The 22,348-nt window shown below is 41.5% G+C and overlaps 1 protein-coding gene and 1 long non-coding RNA gene across 5 annotated transcripts in view; one reads left to right on the forward strand and one right to left on the reverse strand.

Annotated features, from left to right (window-relative positions):
• The window catches only part of LOC102445085 (uncharacterized), a 32,614-nt gene extending 28,924 nt beyond the window's left edge, over positions 1-3,690 (forward strand). For both annotated transcript variants that reach the window (XR_016349664.1, XR_016349663.1), the window contains 2 exons: positions 366-465; positions 3,466-3,690. This is a non-coding gene — a long non-coding RNA (uncharacterized LOC102445085). The remainder of the gene's footprint in view (positions 1-365; positions 466-3,465) is intronic.
• RBM25 (RNA binding motif protein 25) overlaps positions 1-22,348 on the reverse strand; it is a 68,444-nt gene that overhangs the window by 12,447 nt on the left and 33,649 nt on the right. For 2 of the 3 annotated variants that reach the window (XM_075927272.2, XM_075927271.2), the window contains exons 2-10: positions 19,779-19,899; positions 15,970-16,019; positions 14,550-14,720; positions 13,789-13,846; positions 11,929-12,089; positions 8,633-8,815; positions 6,407-6,460; positions 6,080-6,163; positions 2,336-2,616 (exon numbers count right to left, since the gene is read on the reverse strand). In XM_075927272.2, the coding sequence (XP_075783387.1) occupies positions 2,336-2,616; positions 6,080-6,163; positions 6,407-6,460; positions 8,633-8,815; positions 11,929-12,089; positions 13,789-13,846; positions 14,550-14,720; positions 15,970-16,019; positions 19,779-19,884 (1,148 nt within the window). In that variant the 5' untranslated portion in view covers positions 19,885-19,899. The remainder of the gene's footprint in view (positions 1-2,335; positions 2,617-6,079; positions 6,164-6,406; positions 6,461-8,632; positions 8,816-11,928; positions 12,090-13,788; positions 13,847-14,549; positions 14,721-15,969; positions 16,020-19,778; positions 19,900-22,348) is intronic. The other variant, XM_075927274.2, reaches the window with a different exon arrangement.

Raw genomic sequence — 22,348 nt, forward strand, 5'->3', positions numbered from 1 at the left:
TAAGCTTCCCATAAATACTTGAACTAAGTACACATGGTTGTAGCTAGAATTTAAGGCCCAAAGATCAATGTTCTCTACTAGTTTTCCACATACACATTCCCTAACTATTAGTCCCCTTTATTTTTCAGGCCATCATTTTACAGTTTAACTAATTCTTGAGGTTTGTGCTACTTGCAGGGATCTCAGTTTGAACTGCAAGCTCATTTTCTCATTCTTCAGGCTACCCGGAATAGAGATATGTCAGGTAAATCCTGGTGAAAAAGAGGAAGCAGGTCTTGCTGGAGAAAAGTTAATATATATTTATTTGTGTATTGGTATAATTCAGAAATTAGTACTTCTATATAAAAATCTCCCTTATCCTTCAGGAGATAATCACCTTGCAGCAAGACTATTCCAGAGAGAGAAAAGGGACACCTTCATGATGGAGGACAGATTCTGTGCATGAAGAGGCATATGCATTCTTTGGTGGGTGAAATGCAACTGGTTAGGGAAAAGTAACCCTCAAACCCAGTCTGTATGAAAGACTAAGCAATGCACAGCGTTAAAGTTACAGAGCGGACAGATGCCTCTCCATCAACCCCAGATTTGCTGGGGGGGGGGGGGGGGGGAAAGGGGAGAGAGAGAGAGAGAGAGAGAGAGATTTCTCTCTCCCACTGTAGCCCCAGGGCAGCCTGCATCTCAAACCTCTCAGCTCTGGCCCCACTCCAGAGCCTAAACCCCCCTCCCCCCCACACACACTCCAATTCTCTGTTTTAGGCCCAATACTCTTCCCACACTCCAAAGCCCTCAGCTCCAGCTCCACCACATGAATTTTGCTATGTGTTTACACATAGGAAAATTCATTCCGCACAACTGTAGTGTTGTGTAGTGGGGTGGCTGCCCCACTCTGGCCTGAAGGGGTTAAAGCAGGCTGGAGGAGCCTATGCAGAGCCCTGGCTAATTGGACAGCAGCTTGTTGGGGCAGCCCTGGTTACAAGCATCTGCTCAGGAGAGCTAAGGGCAGTTGGGTCCTGGCCCACAAGCACTTTAGAGGGAGCCGTGCTGGGCAGGCTCAGGGGAGCGGGACAGAGACTCCAGCTTGGAGGCCTTTATACAAGGGTCAGAAAGGTACAAGGGTCACAGTGGGAGTGGTGCAGGAAACAGGAGGCAGTTAGAGGGGAACAAAGCAGAGCAAAATAAGGCTGTAGCCATAGAGTCCTTGGGCTGGGACCCAAAGTAGTGGCTGGGCCTGGATTCCCTCCTTCCCCCTTATACTGCATCTAGTCACACTGAGGAGTGGCCTTTATAGACTGTGGCTTGCCCTGAGATGAGGGGCTAGACTCAGGATGCAGTTGGCCACAGTGGCAGCCGCAAGACTGCGGATTGCTGACACCCCCAGAAGGGGGAGGCCAGAGGCAGATGCTGAAGAAGATGCTGTGGATCCTGGGAGCCACACAGATCCAAAGCAGAGCATGGGGAGACTGCAGAGACATGACCAGAAAGACACTGGCCAGAAGGGGGCACCCTGCTGATCACTAAGATAATTCCCGAGGTGACCAGCAGGAGGTGCCTTGGTGGTGAGTCTCAATCCTATTATGGAGAAAAAAGGCAATAAGAAAGCAAGGGTAGGTGCATGGTACAGAAAGATGATCTTTCCATTAAAAAAAGAAGTGTGGGGGGAGGCAAAATGGACAACTGGTTTAGTTATGAATGCTGTCTACGCTCTATTTTTTTAGAACACCAAAAATACGTTTACTGCTGGCCTGAAAACCCTCATGTACAAAGCTTCAATCTTAAATTAATTTAAAAAATGCTACCACCACCTATTGAGAGGTTCTTTTTTACATTTTAAAATTTCTAGTGCCCTGTGAGCATACCAGTTCTGACATTCCACAACACCTCCATCTAGCTCTACCTCCACAAAAGCATTTAGTCAGTCCCTTAAATTTAAGGTCCAGACACGAACTACCGAGGCGAATATATGTACACCTCCTTGAAACAGCCTCTCCCCACTTTCTATTTGGCTCACAACCTGAATGCGGACTGTGCGTCTCCATGTTCAGCCACGAGTTTCCTTGCAGGTTAGCTGTATTCATAGTGGCAATTAGCTAGAATGACAGGTTGAGCAATAAGGCTTCAACTTTTGTAAGGATTTTCAGATGCTGTGTGTACTTTTGATGTGCAAAATGAAATTTTCCCATTTAACACAGACCTTTTAAAGTTATTAGTTTTACTTAGGATTGCAAGAGATCTTTAACTGAAAGAAAAAAAAAACTGATATTGAACAACATTCACATGTGTAAGAAGAACTCTTCTTCTTGCTGGGGCTATGTCAGTAAGACACACTTTTATTTACCTTGATCTGCTTCGATCCTTGTTGCGGTCTGAGCTCCTTTCACGGTCTCTGTCACGGTCTCGATCCCGATCTCTGTCTCTGTCTTTAGTTCGGTCACGATCCCTATCCCGTTCTCGTTCACGCTCCCGTTCCTTCTCCTTTTCTCGTTCACGCTCCCGTTCCCTCTCTCTTTCGCGCTCCCTCCTCTCTCGTTCACGCTCCCGTTCCCTCTCTCTTTCTCTCCGTTCTTTTTCAATTTCCTGTCTCTCTTTCTCTTTTTTGCCTTTTTCCTCCTCCAGTTTCTAGAAACCAACAAAAGAACTTTCACAGTTAATTCCATAGTTGTAGGAATCTGATAATCGCGGCACAACACACAAGGCAGGTAATGGATATACCAAAACCGCCAGTGATTTCACATTTATTGTATTAAATAGTTTGTTTTGAGCTCATAAGTATGAAATCAAAATGTAGCAATCACAAGACTAGATATCGTGCAAAAAGTATAGACCAGCAATATCCAACCTCAGATGGCAGGGTAGGGCTGGCCTTGAACTGTTGTATGACTGAGCCACACATTCATGGTGCACTCTCAATCATGGTTCACAGAAGAGCCAGAGACTCAATAGGTTTAATGAACCACTTGGGCAGAAACAAAATGAACTTTTAGCTGATAATATTCATTCTGCTCAGATGGACAAATAGAATTCAACTGATGCTCATTGGGACAGAGTTGTTTTCCCCTCTGGTCTTGGCAGACCAAATCAACCCTATCTGAAAACTTGGGGTAAAGAAACTTGTCTATTTGCGCACTGGTGTACATGCTTCAACAGTGAGCAGGGAGCTGGACCCCTTTCCCTCAGCCCTTCCTAAAGAGCTTTAGCTGTTCACTGGTAAAAAGTGAATTCTGATTAATAGAAGCCTCAATTCCACCCCCACAAGATGGAAAGATTAAAAAATGTTGGAAATCACTCATTTGAAATATAGAATTTAAAGGGTTATCTGCTACAGTTTTAATACAATTGTATACAGTTGCAAATTTTCCATTTAAAAACAACAGTATCTATGATGAGAACTCCTATAAGACAATAGAAAATACATCAATAGAATGATAAATCCATCCTTGGAAGCAATTGTTGTATGTTAACTTACAGATGCTGTGCTAGGACATGGACCGCCAACACTGGATTAACTTTGCCTATAAGCTATGTTTCTGGGAGGAAGAGCAAGTACACGGTTCACAAAAATACCAAACAAAGACAGACCAAGTTTGCCAGCCTGACAGATGCCAGAACCCCATATGGTTGGGTTTTTTGTTTTTTTACACACACACACAGAGCAGAAAAAACAGGTTTTATCCCCTTTGGATCCAGGTTTACCACCACTGAAATGAAATTAAAAAACTGAAACAATAAAATGTGCATTTTCTTTCTTTTTTTCTCTTTCTTTAAACAAAGCATTTAAGACAACTTTAAAAAGCAATCTTACCTGGTAAATATTCTTCTGTCATATGCCCATGGACCAGAGAACTGACAAAGGGTTACAGAAATAAAGCTAATTCACAAGAGATCAATATATCCAGCCACCATACCACACTGCATTGATAGTGAAATATAGGCAAGGTAGTGTTGGATACATTGAAATCACAAAAGGAAAAAGGGATTTAAAGTGGCAGGAAAATAATATGAAACACAAAAATTCTACAAAATACAAGGCTGAAAACTTAGTTTCTAAGTGAAATTATTTTATAGAATGCTTAAAATGTAAAACCAGTATGCTAAGATGTTAATCTATGCTATGTCAACTTTAAAAATGAAACTTACCTCAATTTCATATACTTTTAAAGAAAAGTTTATATACTGAAGTAGTTGATACTTACAGGTTATTTTAGATGTTCCAATAGAAATTTCTTTGGCTGAGTTCCTGGATTTTCTTTCAAATACTTTGTTCATAGCAAAAATTGTGTCTTGGATATCTTTTATATTTGGTCTGACATTTTAAAAATTGGATTCCTTAAAAATCCAATAAAGAATGAATTGGCCTATCTATTTCAAATCAAGACCTCATCTAATCAACTGCTACAAGTGTGAACAAGTCTGAAGGGGTAATGGGATGAAAAAAGCATCACAGATATATGAAGTAATGAACAGAAAAGGACAGGTAAAAGAATCATAAATCTTACCTTGAGCTCTCTTCAGACTCGTCCGTGCTGTAAATGGACGCCCCCTGCAATGCTGATACCCTGACAGTCTGTGGTTATTGTTTTATAAACTGATATAAAAACATGCAAAGGTTCACTGTGCTCACTAGCCAGCTGCTATAGATTAAACAGCCTTTTTATATCATTCCACCCAATATATGCAATGGCCACTTTAATTATAATTAAACTTGATTTTAAAGTTAAGAAATCCAAAATATCCCTCCCAATAAAATAGATCAAAGGCAGTAAAACGCCTGACAGCTTCTAAAACAATGAAGCATATTTTAATTTTTTTAAACCATGTGATTTGTTTGTATTTTGTACCAGTGACTTCATAGGGCCTGGAACAACTTTGCTATGTCTCACCATTGACCAGTTTCACATTTAATTATGGCAATTCACCAGAAGATCTCTTCTGGAATTCTTCTCTTTAGGCTTTCATCCCCAAATTGAGTAGAGAGGAAAATGCAGTATTTACATTGCCAGCAATGTTTGTTTTGCTTTACTATGATAAAGCTGCATGAAAAAGTACCACCCAACAACGGCATGATGTAAAGCTGAATAACAGGGCTACACTTCACCTCATAGCACCTTCAACCTTTTCATCAATATCAACTTCAAAAAAAGCGTTTGCTCAAAATGTGAACATTTGTTAATATTTAAGTCATGGACCAACTACAATCTTGCTGGGGAAAATTAATACCATCTTATAAGCTAAACATTGAAATATATGACATGCATAGATTGCATTTCACTATCCATTTAGTACCACTTTCCAAACCAGAAACATTCATAGATGTATTGACATTAACAGAAACTTCTGTAGCTGGGAACCCTAAAGTGGGATTTGGTGTGCACAAACATTTCCAAGCCAGTTACCCCTTTGCATATTTTTCTGAGGGGGCATCCATAAATATAATAAAAAACAGAAGCTCATACTTACATCCTATTCCATGTTACTTTCCAAGCTGAGAGTTTCATCTTGCATTAGTCACCATATGATCTCTATCATAATGGTGGGGGTCAATGAATAGATTAGCTTTATGGGAATTTACAATTCTTCCATGCATCTAAATTTTGGTAATTCTGGTAACCACTGACCTATTTTTAATTTTCCCCCACTCAACTTAGAACTATTAAAATAAAGTCTTAAATTTAAAATTAAGTTTCAGCTCTCCATAAAACGTTTCCTTGGATTAAGTTACAACTGTCTACAGAAACACACTCAAGTGTATGTCTTACATTGCAGCCTGTTTAGTCTTTAGTTATAAATATATCTAACCTAAGGTATGTGTAGAAACTTAAGTTGTGTCTTTTCATGTTTAAGTGAGAAGACTGCAAAGCAATCAATCAATAGCAACTAAGTCTTACAAATGCCAAGGGCCACTTAACATAGTATGTGTCTTTTGCTGGTTTTTAAATAGTTCAATCTATATTACACCTATTATAAACAGTATTTTAAAGTGATATTGTAATGTATTGGCAAATTTTATAAAAGTGGGATGGGGGGGGGGGGTTGGATTCTGTAAAAGCCTAATTTTTATCAAGTGCAAAAACAAGAATACTACCTTGTGTGTGTCTCTGAATTTACTGATCTCTCTTGATATCAGGTCTCTTTTGTCTTCCTCCATTTCTATAGCATTTATATCCTCCTAAAAAACAAGGGGGAACAGGAGGAAAAGCATTAAGAGTCATCTGTACATACACAGAAAAACAAGAGAAAAGTTCAAGGTTAGAAGTTTTGTACCAGTCTTGTAAGAGATAAATATATCCCTTCTGCAATACCAAACCTGACAGTCTGATGTTAATGAGTGAAAAATCAGATGGACAAGAGTCACAAATCTGGCAACTAGCAGTAAACATAGTCATTGTCAAAGCCTACAATGTAAACGAACCTTGGTGATGAGTGGATAAGGTATCAGTGGGGCCACTGGAAATCTGCGGAAAATCTGCGGAAAAATCCACGGAGATTTTTTTTTTTAAAAATAGATTGCAAACTACTCTGAAAAACAATGTTTTGTATGTTTGTACTATAAGCAATATTGTATTGCTGTGATTTTATTTTTTTGACTCAACAAAATTACAGGAGAACCTCGCTAATTCTCCCTTAACTGATTATTCTTGGCAAAGATTTACTAGATGTTGTAGTGAGGTCTCATTATGAGACATCACAGAATTACAAAGTGTACTACAGGACATTAGTACACTATAAGGTAATCAAATAAGACTAAACTACACTTGTCAAAATAAATGATAGCTATATTGTGGTGCATAAATCATGTTTATTTACTCGCTAATTCGCAAAATTTAGTAATCTGCAATGGGTCTCCTGGTACTTAGTGCGAATTAGCGAGGTTCCCCCGTGCTTGAAATTCAAAACCAGATTTCACTCACTTGCAATTCCTCCCACACAACCCTCATCTTCCCCATATCATCCATCATTCCTTCATTCAGTGGAACTAGTGAAGGACTCAGCTGCTAACATCAGCAGTTTTCTTCCCACTCCCTTCAGGGGGGACAGAAGCCCCAGAACAAGCCATTTTTTTCCCCACATGTCATCTGCCCCATCTTCCCTTCCTTACACCACCCACCCACCAGTTCTTCTCTCTCCCTCTTCAAAAGCCAAAAGAATGAGGAGCTAGAATCATCTCCCTGCTCCCACCTGCACCTCCACAGGCCAAAGATGGAAGCCTCCAAGACTGTCTCAGAGAGAGAAGGCAAAGTACAATTTTAACCCAACTGCCACTATGTCTTTGGCAGAACATATTAATCTATTCTGCTAGCACAGATTGGTCTGAAACTGGATCATGCTGAGCTAGCAGAGTCCCAAAAAGTACACTTAGCACTCAGCTCTTGCAAGATTATGGTGGCATGGCAATGTGAATAGTGTAGTCATCTTTCATTATCCATGGCCATAAGTAGCTACAGCACAATAAACATTTTACAGTCCTTTCTGTATGTATAAAATACAGACCACAGCATTAGACAATGACTTCATTCTTAGATTCTCATGCAAAATGTCTTGTCCCAAAGAAAGGGTGAGGAAGGAAAACTAAGTTCCAACTCAGGATTCCTATTCCTCAGGTTGTTTTAGACTAAGACTGAGATGGGGGTGATATACTCACTTCTAGAGGGAGAAGTGTTGCTCTTGCACCACTCTTTTACACTCCCACCAGCAGCTGAAGCTGCATTATTGTCTTGCAATGGGCATTATACAGTAGATTTAAGTGGGGAAAGCAATCTCAGTCCAACTAGATTCTGATTTCTTGCAACACTGGATGGAGGTGTTGAGCCCATTTTCACATAGTTAGAGACTCGGATGCAAAAAAAGTCTTAGTTTTCTAATTGTCAATTCTTGGTTTTCCCTCTTCTCCAGAATTTATTTTAGTAAACTAAAAAGATCACCCATAGAGGAGGTTTGCACTAGAACGTTTCTGCCAAACATTAGATTTTTCTTGTGTCACAAAATATAGGAAAGTCAGCTGGTCAAACACATCCACACTAAAACATTTTTATAATAGCAGTTTTATAGTAAAAATAATAAAATTATAAAACATGCCTTTTATCCCTGAAGGATCCCAAAATATTTCAAAACTATACACACATACCACCACTGAAATGTAGCCACTTCTAGGGTGTAAAGTAGCAACAACCAGCTGACTCATGGCATGCCATCAAACAGTGGTGAGAAGAGGAATTTTTGGCAAAGGACACCAGAGCAACCCACTACACTTACACAAAGTATTCTGGGATCTTTAAGTGTCAACATAGAACAGGCAGGACCTTGTTTTTAAGGTCTCATCTGAAAGACCTATAGACACACAAACTGCACTAAGTTGAACATATCTACCTCAGAGGGATGAAAGACTGCATCAAACCTGCCAAGATTCAAACCTGTAGTTCCAAAGAGACTAGGTGCTCAGACCCTGAAAGCCATCCAGAGGGGATGGCATCTACAACTGACTAGATTTCAATTTAATACATGAAACTGCTGCTGACATCAATGCTTGTCGATTTGTTTTCTCATCAGAAGTTTTGGGTTAAAGTATTTGCACAAGGTTTGGCCATTATATAAGGTGAGTTGAAGAAAAATCTGTTTTGTCCAAAATCAAAACACATACGTCCTCCTTCTTTTCCTTTTTCTTCTTCCTGGGGTGAGAGTCAGATTCCTGGGAAGGGGCATTGAGCTCGCTGGAATATTCTCGTATTAATACTTCAATGGCCCCTTTAATTAACTGATCTCTTCTCTTTGTTTCCTCATCCAGTGCTTCATCATCATCATTTGTAGACTCTGGTCTGGAGTTCTAGGGAAAGTGGCAAATTTAGAGAAATCAGCAAACTGTCACACTATGCTCCACCCCATATGAGAGGAAGAATTTTGTCCCAAATGTTCATTTTTTATAATCCTGTTAGTGCCTCTATTGTGTTTACCAAAATTTAAGAGCAGCTCTCAACAGCATCATATTGCTCAGATCTCCTCGCACTAGCAGCGCTAGAGAAGGACAATATTCCAGGAATGGCTGTAGACTGCAACTGAAGGATTGTGATAAAAATGATGGACAGATCAAGGTCAAGGCAGAGGAAGAATTAGAGGGAAAAAAAATGGAGTATCAATAGCTGTGGCCCTAATGTTCATCTACCATAGTTTCTAATCTCTCTCCATCAGGAACTGTAGACCACTTCAAAAGCTTACGTCTATTTTTTTCCTTGGAACCACACTAGACTCACACAATAAAAATGGTCTGCCTTTTCTAATTAAATTTAAAGCAATAAACTGTGGAGAAAGCGCTACTTTAAAGTAACATTTCTAGAAATAAAATATCCCTGCCATACAAGAGGTTTTCTTTTTGCTGATTATAGACTTACGTCTCATTTTCCTTCCAGGACAGAGGGAAACTCTAGGAAAGAATCTCTTTGCATCAACATTATATAGAAGTGTATGAAAAATGTTTTGAATAAAAAAAAAAAAAAAAATCTATTGTCCACTTATTAGCCCCCTCCCCAGCCCAAACATTTTTTTTTTTTTTAAACAAAAAGGAATCTCACCTGAGAATCCAGCTGGGTGTCCCATCAAGCAATAGGTGATGGGGTAAGAGGGAGGGAAAGGTCTGATGGAGCAGCAGCTAAGAATGAGGGGGGTGGAAGGGTTCAGCTGGAAATGAAGAGGCTGCCAGGCCAATAAAGACCAGACTGAAAAGAGCTAGAAAGCAGCGACAGGGAGTGGAGCTGAACAGGTCCAGGGAGATGAGGTGATCATGAAGAGGAGCTAATTAGATTAAAGTGTTGCTTAGTTTCTCTCATATTAGAAAGTAAGTGTTGCAATGTACATAAATACAAACAATAGATAAACAAATTCTGACTAGAGCACTGCAACTTTTGATCTGAGAGTATCCCTTGCATGCCAAGGCAGGCATTAAAGGCTTAATATAAAGGAACTGCAAGCACTTTGCTAAACTTTAAATCCATTTACTACAATTCTTATTAGCGTTTCAATGGACATGGTATTTCATAACTTCTTAGATCAATATATTTCTCAGCAATTCACATTTCTTTCAACCACCAATGAGAACGTAACATGGTCTGATTTGTCTGCATGATTGGAAAGATGTCAGTCAAAACTGTATGCAATCCGGGTGCAGAGGGATCTCAATAGGTAAGAATTTTCACTATATTAATGATTAAATTTATCACCATCAAAAAGTTTCACAATGTCACAGCTATCTCTGTCTTGCTACATGAAAAAGACAGAAATTCACAAAGTGAAATCCTTCCTGTTCACGTCCTATAGCTGCAGCATAGTTAAGGTTTCTTATAATTTCTGTGTTTTATGACTGGGATTGTAACTGTTGCCAGAAAGGGAAAAGGAAGCTATGACCAGAGTGGGTGATCAAGTCAAACTTTCCACCCTTAATATAGGTTAGCCACTAGAATACTTTTGCCATATAGATTTCCACCTGGTTAGCACTTTGCTGTTCTGAGCAATAGTTTTGTGACCCCCATACACAAAAGACAGACAGTTGAATTGTATTCAAAATGTGAAGTTATCTTTATGCCATGACTCTGACTGGACAAAAATATTCATATTTCTAGCACACTTCTTATATCTTTGTGAGAGACTACAAAGTGCTGATTGTAAAAATTTATTAGCTTTGTGTTCATTGTATTATTTGTCAAGCCCTGTTTATAGATAATCTACTCTCCCATGGCGAGTAGATTGCAACCCAGAAGAGCCAGGTTCGGGCGATCTGCGCATGTGCAGATCGCCGGACAGCGCAGCTGGCAAGCGGGGCTTGCCGCGGTTCGGTGAGCCCTGTTTATAAAATTAAATTGAAAATTTACTTTGGCCAACTAGAACTATGAATAATTGTTGCTTCAAGAAGGAAGTGCTCATTGGTTGTTATGTCTTTCCTCTTAGGGCAATTAGAGGAAAAGTGCACGTGTTTTAAATGAAGAAACATGTTCTGTTACCCTTGCTGAGAGAAGCATCAAGCAAAATTGGGCTGCACTAATTTTTGGTACATCTACTAGTTTCAAGCAAATTACACCCATGATGAAGTTGGCTCAATTAATCCATTACAAACTACCTCAGAAAGACAAATAAATTAAAACCAGAACATTCAAAATGAATTAGATGGACAGTGAAACTGGTCTGACTCCCAACAAATGTTCCCTAAAGTTAAGAATAGAAAAAATACCCAACATACTTAATGTTACACCTACTTGTGACCTATTCACTGCTTTACCACAGCACAGAAATAAGTTTACTTTTCCAATCTGCATGAGTGGAAGGATGCAAGAGAAACTCCATCCACCAGTTCATAGATTTTGTAACAATACATTTCTATAGGTCTTTTTAAAAGAGGTTGCAAATCTCTAATCAACCATTAAGCTTCAGAACAGTAAGGTACAGTGTAATATGTATTATTCCTCTTTAGAATGGATATAAACTAAGAATCAGAGATGCAGGCCTGGCTGATACATAGTGATGCATTAATTTTAAAGATATGATTTTGAACAGATTTATTAAAATGTTTCTTGTGGACCCCCCCTTAAGTCAATTTAAGCCTCTTTTATATTGGTCTAGTATACTTCAGTAAATGTATAAAGGTAAGCTAAAATGAAAAACAGATTTAAATAGATTGAAGTGTGTCCATACAGGTGTTTCCATTGGTTAAATAGGCACATTTATGCACAGACAATCCCTAAGGGTAAAATATTCATAAAAGCTTACGTAAATTAGGCTTTTAAATCCTACCAACTTTCAAATGAGATTTAGGAGGCACGATCTAGCCAAAGTCATGGACTGAGCTGAAACAGGAATAGAAATCAAGAGCAGTGGCTTCTAGCCCTATTTAATTATTACATAGCGCAGTCTCCCCCCTTCTTTCTTAGTGCAGATCACATATTGCATACCTACCCCATTGGAAGCCCTTTTCTTTGCTTTCCATTCATCTAGCTGAGCTTTTGTCTTGGCATCAACTTTAACGAGTAGCTTCTTCTCTCCAATCTGGAGATCGTGTAGCAGTCTCAGTGCTCGTAGTGTGGATTCTGGTTCTTTGTACTCACAAAACCCAAAAGCTAGAGGTTGATGAAAATTTTTTAAAAAATGACTTCAGATAAACATCTATCAACTTTTTCCTTACGGATTGGAGTGACTGATGATGAAGGACATGGGGAGGTGCCCGGCTCCCAACCAGCCACATGGCTCCTCTCTGCACCACCCATACCATGGTAAAGGGGTAGGACAATGCTTCCTCTGCCTCAGGCCCCACCCATTCCTCCAAACCCTGTGCTCCGGGAAATGTGGCCTGTGGAACTAGTGAGGACCTGGCACTGGCAGCAGAGGCAGGGGAGTGTGAAGCGACATGGCCCTAGCTCACAGTGCTTCCTGTGATTTCCAGCCATGTTGCTCTGCTTCCTGCTGGTGAGTGGGGGAGGGGCAGAAGAGTCTTCCCACAAGTGAGCGCAAAGCCCCATCGCCATGCTACCCCCCACCACTGCCAGTGATTGTGGGGCGTGGCCTGACCCTTTCTGTGGGCACCAGACCCCACCCCAGCTAGCCCCCAGACCACCTAGAAGCTCTGGCTCCTTACCCCTCCCATCCATGGCTTTTAGGGGGGTCATGTGCCTCCACTCACACATTGTCCCTGTTATGTATCATTAAAGACCTTCCACATTGAGCGTTCCCAAACATTTTAAAAAATATTCCAGAAATATTCATCATGAAAGGGAAAATATGTACTCTGCAAATTTGCCAAAAAAACCCAAAACAAAAGTCACACACTGCATTATTCTGAAATAATTATAAAATTATATAAAAAGGACCTGTTCCTTTTTTATATTTCTTGATTTTTCTCTGTTCCCTTCTTTATTTCTATTATGGAAAACACTGATTCCATCAGTATAAAGATTTCACAGGAAAAATTGCAATATGTGACTCAATTTAAATGCAAAAATATTAAAGTTAGAATAGCGTCGGAGGGCCATACTAGTCTGTAACTTTAAAAGTGAGTAGTCCTGTGGCACCTTAAAGACTACAAATAAATATAAATTGATTTATATTTATAAATATAAAAATAAATAGAGAAAGAGAGAGAGCGTGTTACCCTTTAAGGTGCCACAGGACTACTCACTTTTAAAGTTATAATAATTTGTCAGTAGAGGTTACAACTCTAAAAACTGTAACTCTCTGGTCCAGCAACATCCATGGGTCCTACAGGACCCATGGATGTTCCAGGATCAGAGAGTCCCAGCACGCTGCAGGGGGTAAGATGGCTTGGGGAGCACGGCTCAGTGCGGAGGAGTAGGGCAGTCCAGCTGGGTTGCCCAGGTGGCTGGGAAATTGCTGCACTGCCCTGGAGAAGGGGCAGCTGGGAACTTGGAAGCCCAGCACGCAGCTCTGTTGGGCTGCAGGATGGTTGGGAGCCTGGCATGCAGCTCAGTTGGGCTGTGTTGGGGGAGCTAGGAAGGTCACTGCGTGGCCCAGCTACACTGTACATGGGGGGGGGGGGTGGGACACGGACGGACGGACGACTGTGGGGGTGGGTAGGAAGCCCAGTGCGCATCCCAGTTGGGCTGTCCAAGTGCAGACAACAGCGGGTGGGGCCAACAGCAGGAGAGTCAGAAATGACCTCCCCGATCTGGTAAAATCTCTCATCTGGGAACAGTCAGGTCTCAAGGATGCTGAACCAGGAAAGACCAACCTGTATATGTTTAAAAACTGCCTGATAATCAAAATAAATAAATCTGGTTATGTATGTCAAAAGGCAACACTTACCTTGAAGTTTTCCAGATGCCCCCTGCACTCTCTTCCAACTCAAAACCAAGCCACATTTCTTGAAGGCAAAATTAAGAAAGGAACGTTACTATTTAGTACATCTTAAATAGCTGTACACACAAAAAATATATACAGGCAGTCCCCAGGTTACATGGATCCGACTTACATCGGATCCCTACTTACAAACGGGGTGAGGCAACCATGCACTAGCTGCTTTTCCCCCCAGCAGACCAGGGAGACGCGAAGCTAGCGCCCCCTCCCCCCCCAGCAGACCAGGGAGATGCGGAGCAGCTTTTCTCAGCAGACACCTCAGTTTGAGAATAAAGGACTGAGGGAAGTGAGGTGTGGGAGAATAAAACTGAGCTCTGGAGAAATGTTTGGCTAGAGTTTCCCCTACAATATGTACCAGTTCCGACTTACATACAAATTCAACTTAAGAACAAACCTACAGTCCCTATCTTGTATGTAACCCGGGGACTGCCTGTATACCATTTTGTGAATAAAACAGCAAAGCTTAATTTTACTAAAAATCTTCTATATTCCTATTTGGTACTAATTGAAGGAAAGCTATTCTGGTCAAAGTGATTATTTGGCTTCCACACAAGGCTAATTAACATATTCATTACTGCACCATCAGTTCCCAACTTCACTGCTTGTGAATTAATCCCACTAACTTTACTAGACTCCTTTAAATGATGTCAGAATATTTACATTACACACCCACTGAAGATAAAGTCTAACAAACCAACCAACACACTTACAGCTAGGAGTTGTCTTATAAGCATGTCTGATGCCTTCTCGGAAATGTTGCCCACAAAGACAGTGGTAGTGGGACCACTGTTTTCATCATTTTCTTTATTCTTTAGCCCTGGGTGATCTTTCCTGGCTCCCAAGTGTTTTCCAACCATGGACACTGTGGTAGGAACTAAGACCTATGGAGGAAAAAGAAGACGCGTGTATCTATTTTATAACTTACCAGGAAAACAGGTACAGTTGGGGATACGGAGCTGTTTCACTACTAAGTTTACAGCATAGCAAGGTAATTGAAAGCCAATACAACATGACAGTAGTTTTAAGATCCTACGCAGAATACAGATATTTGCTTACGAGTCAAAAGAATGAAGCTTATTTTAAAATCATTGCTGGAGATGCAAAGCAGAAATAGGTACATTTGTGCAAAGACCTCGCTTTTGGAAAAGACGTTAAGAGTTATCTTTAACTCAGCATTTGCTCCAGAAATGAACGGAGAGCCTGCCATCTTTTGATATACTGGCACATCTTAGCATCTTATGAGAAACAGAATCTTCACACTTGTGACAGTAAACAGAAGATTAATTGTGGCTAAAAAAAATAGAAATACAATGCCTAATACTTCCAGACTGCGCACAAACTAATGTTTTAGTTTATCAATCCATACTCCTCTATCATAACCTCTTTTCCTTGAATATGCAAAAGAAATGGGTTGGGAACTGGAGTATATGTAGATAGGTAAAGTACATTTGCGTGTGCACATCTTCCAATCATTTTATAAAGAAGGATTTAGAAGAATAACTGTTTGCATGTGTTTATATGGAAACCACCACCAGGAAATGGATTTAATACCTAGAACAAATTCAGATTTTTATATTCAGAAAACAACCCTACACATGGCTTCTTCTTGGCACGTACAGATCAAACCACTGAAAATAGTTTTCTCCTCAAGGGCTCCCTAAATCCTGAGCATCCTTTTCCCTCCCACAGTACTGTAGCCAAAGATGACTTGTCAGAACTTGGTCAGAAACTTGTCAGCACTGACTCTTACTTGGAAGCAGTGTTGGGTGATGCATACATCAACATGGGCTACAAAACACCTCAAGACCCCCTAAAGGTGTATTGATCTGGCAAGCAAGAGACCAGTCAACTCCAGTGTTTCGCACAGCAGTGCAAGAGTATTATCACAAGGCCATCTCTAAATTATTTCATTTGAGATATAAATAAAAAGTAGAATGTTCTATTTACAAACAAAATTTCAATTCATTGTTGTTAGCAATTCCAGATAAATCCTTTATCGCCAAGCTTTTCCATTCATGGTTATGAATGTTGTTACTGAATGGGTGGCAAGTTACAAATGAAGAATGTTTTCAATCAATAAAGCAAGTTTTGTGCACATTACTTTATCACTACTTCCAGTACGGTACTTACAGTTGGAGCAGGAGCCATAATGCCCATTGGTACAGGAATCATAGGGGTCCCTGAGGGAGACAGAGAGCATATATATAAATATTACCTCCACACACTAGAATAAGACAGACACAATACATCTGTGACAAATCACCTATCAATGTATGCCAAGAAAAAAGTAACAACACTGGTTGTAAATCAGAGAACAAATTCAAAACATTGCACTCACAGTAGAAATAGCTTTAACATTTTCCTATCATTTCTATTTATTCTCACTATACCATGCAACACAATGCATAATGCACAACATGCAAATCTTGATGAATACAGAATTAAATTTCCTCATGGACATTTATAGGATATTCTTTGTTGTATAATGAATATAAATTTATTACACCACCACCACCTTTGAACCACAAGACCATTCTCTCTCTTCCTGAAGTTCCCTGCTTCATTCACTACACACATTCTAACTTCTCCAACAAATGAGGCCTTAGATAAAAATCTCATTCCTTACACAAACTTGATTCATTCCCACATCAGTCCTATGCACTCAATGAGTCAGAAGTACAGGCAGTCCCCAGGTTACGTACAAGATAGGGACTGTAGGTTTGTTCTTAAGTTGAATCTGTATGTAAGTCGGAACTGGCATCCACATTCAGCCGCTGCTGAAACTGACCAGCGGCTGACTACAGGAAGCCCAAGGCAGAGTTACTCTGCCCCGGGGCTTCCTGGAATCAGCCGCTGATCAGTTTCAACAGGCTGAATCTGGATGCCAGTTCTTACAGATTCAACTTAAGAACCCCAGGCATCCCCAAGTCAGCTGCTGCTGAAACTGATCAGCGGCTGATTCCAGGAAGCCCGGGGCAGAGCAACTCTGCCTCGGGCTTCCTGTAGTCAACACTGGTCAGTTTCAGCAGCGGCTGACTTGGGGACGTCTGGAGCAGAGCAGCTTGGGTGCTGCTGGGTTGCTCCAGTAGCGCCGCTCCTCGGCGCTACTGGACCAACCCGGCAGCACCCAAGCTGCTCTGCCCCAGGCGTCCTGATTCAGCCGCTGCTGAAACTGACCAGCAGTTGCTGAATCAGGACGCCTGGGGCAGAGCAGCTGGGGTGCTGCCGGGTTGGTCCAGTAGCACCCAGAGCGGCGCTACGGGACCAACCGGCAGCGCCCCAGCTGCTGAGCACAGGGGCAGCGGGACAGCCCAGACGTGCCGCAGACCAGGGAGACGCGGAGCAAACCCCGTTCGTAACTGCGGATCCGACATAAGTCGGACCCGCGTAACTTGGGGACTGCCTGTACAGTAGGGAAAAAGGTATGTGGTCATGTAATTAAAGCCTGTATAATGCATATGTACAAGGAGGCCAAATTAGGGCTGCATGGATAACTAATTCAAATATTTCTTAATTTGTCTGCTTAAGTTTGCACCCTTAGTGTCCTTTTAATGTAATTAATTACTTAACAAATGTTAAGTTTCTAAACAAAAACTGAAAACAAAACATGTCATGGATTAAATCTATAATGATTGCTTCCCTGCCTTCTCCCAACCCCCCACCTACTCCCGCAGGTCACTGAGAACTTTAAACCCACGATATACTACACTATTGTAGTTCTTCAGGGAGGTGGTCAGGATTTACTGCCGAGGTGTCCTCACAGGTCTCTGGCTCTTTTGATGACGATAACCAGAAGGCTGCTTGCGTGTGTGCTCAGTGATATGTGCGGTGTAGACTTGTGTACTTAGTCTCCACAGCAGACTCCAAGAGAGCCCCCAAAGACCACAAACCAGATAAGGATCGAAGGTGCCAGGCCAGGTTTATTGTAAAGCGAAGTACAGTAATAGTTGTCAGTAGACTCTACTGAACCACTACGCATATGTACTTGCCACAATGGAATGTCCAGTCTGTGGGAAACTTCCACTGCCTCCTAGATCATCCAAAGACTGTCCCCCACAAGACAACACCTTATATACACTGACATATACAGCTTATATACACCACTGCTGACATATAAGGTTGTCACTCTCTGATGTTGTCAGGTTACCCTCTGAAACTACTTAGATACCACCCATCACCCTGTACCTCACGGTTTGATTAGATTCTCTATCCATTATGCTGTCATTTTAGACCCTTTCCTGAACCTGAGTCTGTATCTGTGAGGAGTGGGTACTAAGGTCTTTTTAATAAGCTAGTGATATTATGTGCTTTCCACTTATGACCAGTACCAATTATTATTCTGCACCTTGGCCTATTACCAATTAGTGTTTTGCACTCTCAGCCCTGTTTGTGCCAAGTTCTGTGAGTTGGGGCCTGCCCCCTGCTCACAGCTTAGCTTTGCCTAATGTTAGCCATGCTTTGTCCATTGTTAGCTAGGCCTCAGACCAGGCCTGTGCTGCACTGGCTTATGTTTTAGGCCTTCATCTTACTACAACTATAACCAACGTGTAGACTACACGATTGATCGGTAAGTCTGGGCTTATTAATTAATCCTGTCGACTACACACACCCTTGCTGCCTCTGTATCAGAGGCCGGGAGGGGCAGGGAGAGGCAGGAACTGGTGCCCCCCCCCCCACTCTGCTGCCTCTGATAGAGGCGCAGCAGCGAGGTGCGGGGGGAGGAAAAAGGCAGGAGCCAATATGCACAGGGAGCAGGCTTTAAGTGACTCTCTGCATATGCCAGCTCTGCAGACCTGCCTACCCCTCCTCCCACACTGTTGCCTCTCAGAGGCAGCAACATGTGTGTCTGTGTGGGGAGGTAGAGGAGGCTGCCATGGACAGCACAACTCCCTGTGGAGAGAGACTGCTCTAGCATCCCAGAGAGCAGCCTCTGTCCCCGGCGAGATTGAGCATACCACTGACAGAGACTGCTGTGCAACAGAAGCCCCTGTCCGCAGGGAGCTCGGGTTTCCTGCGGACGGGGCTGTTGCCGCCCCATGCTGCTGCTTCTATATTCGAGGAATGGGAATGAGCATCCTGGCCTTGTCCATGGAGATTATCAAATAGTCATGTAACTGATAATATTTGATGCAGTTACACAACTGTTCAATTACATGCTATCTAATATCCCTAACAACGAGGATGGCCCATGCATAACTTATAATATGTTAGGGGATTTCATGGTCCCCGAAGTTGCTAATCTTCATATGAAATATTTAGATTTGACACCAAGATTAAAATAAAATCTGTGTTTTGTAAATTGGAATAGATCTTAAGTTATAAGCCATGTCTTCACACAATGCTTAGCCTAAAAAGACCACATCTTGTTTTGGGCCTCTCAGCAGTACTGTAATATAAACAACAAGGAAATATCCTCAGTATGCAAATTAAAACCATGGCCAAGAGACTGCTAATGGGCTATAGTCTTCACCTATGCTACAGGTTCAAGTCCAAAACAGAACAGCGGCTGCCAAAAGTTGCTGCTATATATTTTCCTAGCACACATCTCCAAGATACCCAAGTGCCTTCCATTGTGTTTACCATCCAAAGGGTGTTATGGTGGCCTATTTGAAAAAAGTTGGAAGCTACGATCAGTTGTCAGACAGGTGTCTCAAAATCCACCACCAAAAATAAACTGTGTTAGGAGCCAATCTCAACAGAGGATGAGGAGTAGCTAGACACAGAAACTGAGCTATATTCACTTTATAGTTTTACTGACCAGAAATTAAAACCATGCATCATAACAGTAAGAAGCTTATTCATACTGAAGATCTCTATGGATAAAATAGGTCTTCAACCTTAGTATGTAGGTAAGCAATTAAACTCAAGAGTGAATACAAAAGATTTAAAGGAAAAATTCACAAGGTTCCATGTTGGTTCTAGTTGCTAACATGACTTACCAGGAGGTACAGGTGGAGGAAAACCAGGAAACTGTGGAGGCGGAATCCCAGGTGGTAGCGTTGGGATTCCCATAGGAGGGCGATTTAAGTGAGGTGGAAAAGACATTCTTGCAGCAGCAATCTAGAGGGGGAAAAGAAGATCAGCCTCAAAACAATAGCTATTTGAAGAGTAAAATGACAACCATCACAATAACTCTGATTCTTATCCTTTTAGGGACTGCATATAGGAAATGCAAACTTCTCCAACTGAGCCATACCGCACCAGTAGAGAAAGACTTCTTTTATAAGAATCTAAAATTAGACAGTTGAAACACAAATGGTTTGTGCAGAACAAGCTCAGAGAAAATACAATATACTTCAAGAGTTACTTTTCCAATATCTAAAATAAAAAATAATTTCGTAATAAAATTTTTGCAATAAACCAACTAGTTCTCCTGCACAGATGAAGTGTCAACGTATTACATGTTTGTGACTCAAGTCATCAAGGGTCAGAATCACAATTTCCAGACACTCTTTGCTGAAAACAATTTCTATTAATGGGATAGACACCAGGAAAATGCCTATCTTCAAAACAGACAGTTGATATGCATGCAGAGACCTCTCCAGTCTATTTTTAGCTTTCTGGCTTCTACGTCTGCAGGTTCAACTTGGCAGGTAACTGATGAGCTAAAGAGTCACTATGCTACCTACACATAATAAAGAACGTTCTAAAACACATTCACTATTAAAACAGTCACTATCCATATATACACTTATAAGAGACCACTTAGTTTGAAAGTGTACAGACCGATCAAAACAGAATAGACACATATATATACTCATTTTCAGTATCATCTTAATGTAGTGTAGTAATAGCTGTGAATTGTTATCTAAAAAGTAAATCTAGATTACATATCTTGCCTTTACAGACCAAACTGGTGTTAAAAACAAAAAACAAAAACACACCATATGTTCACCAGCATTACTCAAGCAGATAATATGCACATAGTCTCATACATTAATGCATCAGTAATTATTACCATGCAAATACCCTACCATGAGCCTATATTTATTCTTAAGGAATATACCACCATTAAGTTGGAATGCCAGACTCAGTCACTATCCCTGAGTCAGTTCCAATTGTGCTGGTATGGGTTTTTTTGTCCAGTTTTACAAATTGATTTTGGTTAACAAGAGTTGATTAGAGAGAATTTGGGGTCGGAAGGTGCATCCCTAGTGCAGGAATCAGAATGAGCAGGAAACATGTCTGCATGTGGATGGTCCGTGAGCTAAATTTATGAGAAAACAGAAAATTATATTTACCACACATGTTGGAGTAGGAAATGAGAGCCATTGAGACTAAGAGTATCTCCTATACATGGGAGCAGGCAGGAAACATGCTAATGCTGCAATGTTAGTACAAAAAGCTAATACCACTATCCCACTATGATAACAGATGCAGAGACCTCAGGGTCTAGAGGAAGGCGTTATATGTGGTACTAGAATTCAAGACCAAGATTATTTCTGTAGTTCTTCCAGACTCTGAAAATAAGCATGTGTCCACCCATGGGCACAAGTCCAAGCATATTTGGTGGTGTTACTCTTGAGCTCACAACAAGAAGAATTCCCATATCCACGAGACCTAAGCTATACTTACACAGCATAATAGACAAACTTTTCTACTGTTCTAATTTTCAAGCATACTTCTATGGTTATCTCACTTCCCTTCCATTATTAAGCTTAGAGATTCTAAAACTCTACTGCTGCCTACACTTCACTTAGAACACCATAGTGTAAAATTCTGCCTATCAGCTGAAATTCTACTAAAAATCAGATTTCTGGAGTGGAAGTCTGAGATTCCCTTGTCCACCTAGGTATTTTGGTTGTGTACTTTCCTAATCATAAGCCAAATGCATCTCACCAAGCCAAGGGTGGGCAAAGGAGCCTCTGTGGGCCAGACAGCCACCATGCTGCTCCCTCACCCCCAAACTAATTGAGACCTGAGGACAAGGGAATGTGTGACATCAGAGGAAACTGCCAGCGGTTTTAAGACAGCCAGCAGTTCTCTCTAGCCACTGCGTGCCCCTGGCAAGGCAGGGACAGGAGGCAAAAGACTTTGCACACTCCCCTGCCCCCAGGTCCTGACTGGCCTGGGAGCAGAGGGAGCATGCGAAGTCTCCTCCCTCCACCAGGGGCATGAGGCATCAGAGGGAACCACTGTCTGTTTTAAAAAACAGCTGGCAGTTCTCTCTAGGTGCTGCGCAAATCTGGCAGGGGAAAGGGACAAGAGACTGTGTGTGCTCCACCCACCCCAAGCTTTGGTCGGCCTGGGAGCAAGAGGAGTATATGAGGTCTCCTTCCATTGTAGCACCTAGAGGGAATGGACAGTGTTTTAAAACAGCTGCTGATTCTCTCTGGGTGCTGGAAAGGTGGGGGGGGGGGGGGGGGGGAGAAGACCTTCACATGCTTCCCCGATCCCAGGCCAATCACGGTCCGAGGGAACAGGAGACGTCTCCTGGCCCTGCCCCTTCAGAAATTTGTGAAGTGGCCTCCTACAAAAGAATTGCCTGTGCCACCCCCGCTTCTCCAAG

Source organism: Pelodiscus sinensis, chromosome 5, assembly GCF_052426305.1.
Source record: "Pelodiscus sinensis isolate ZL-2025 chromosome 5, ASM5242630v1, whole genome shotgun sequence".
In the NCBI taxonomy this organism is placed as follows: Eukaryota; Metazoa; Chordata; order Testudines; family Trionychidae; genus Pelodiscus; species Pelodiscus sinensis.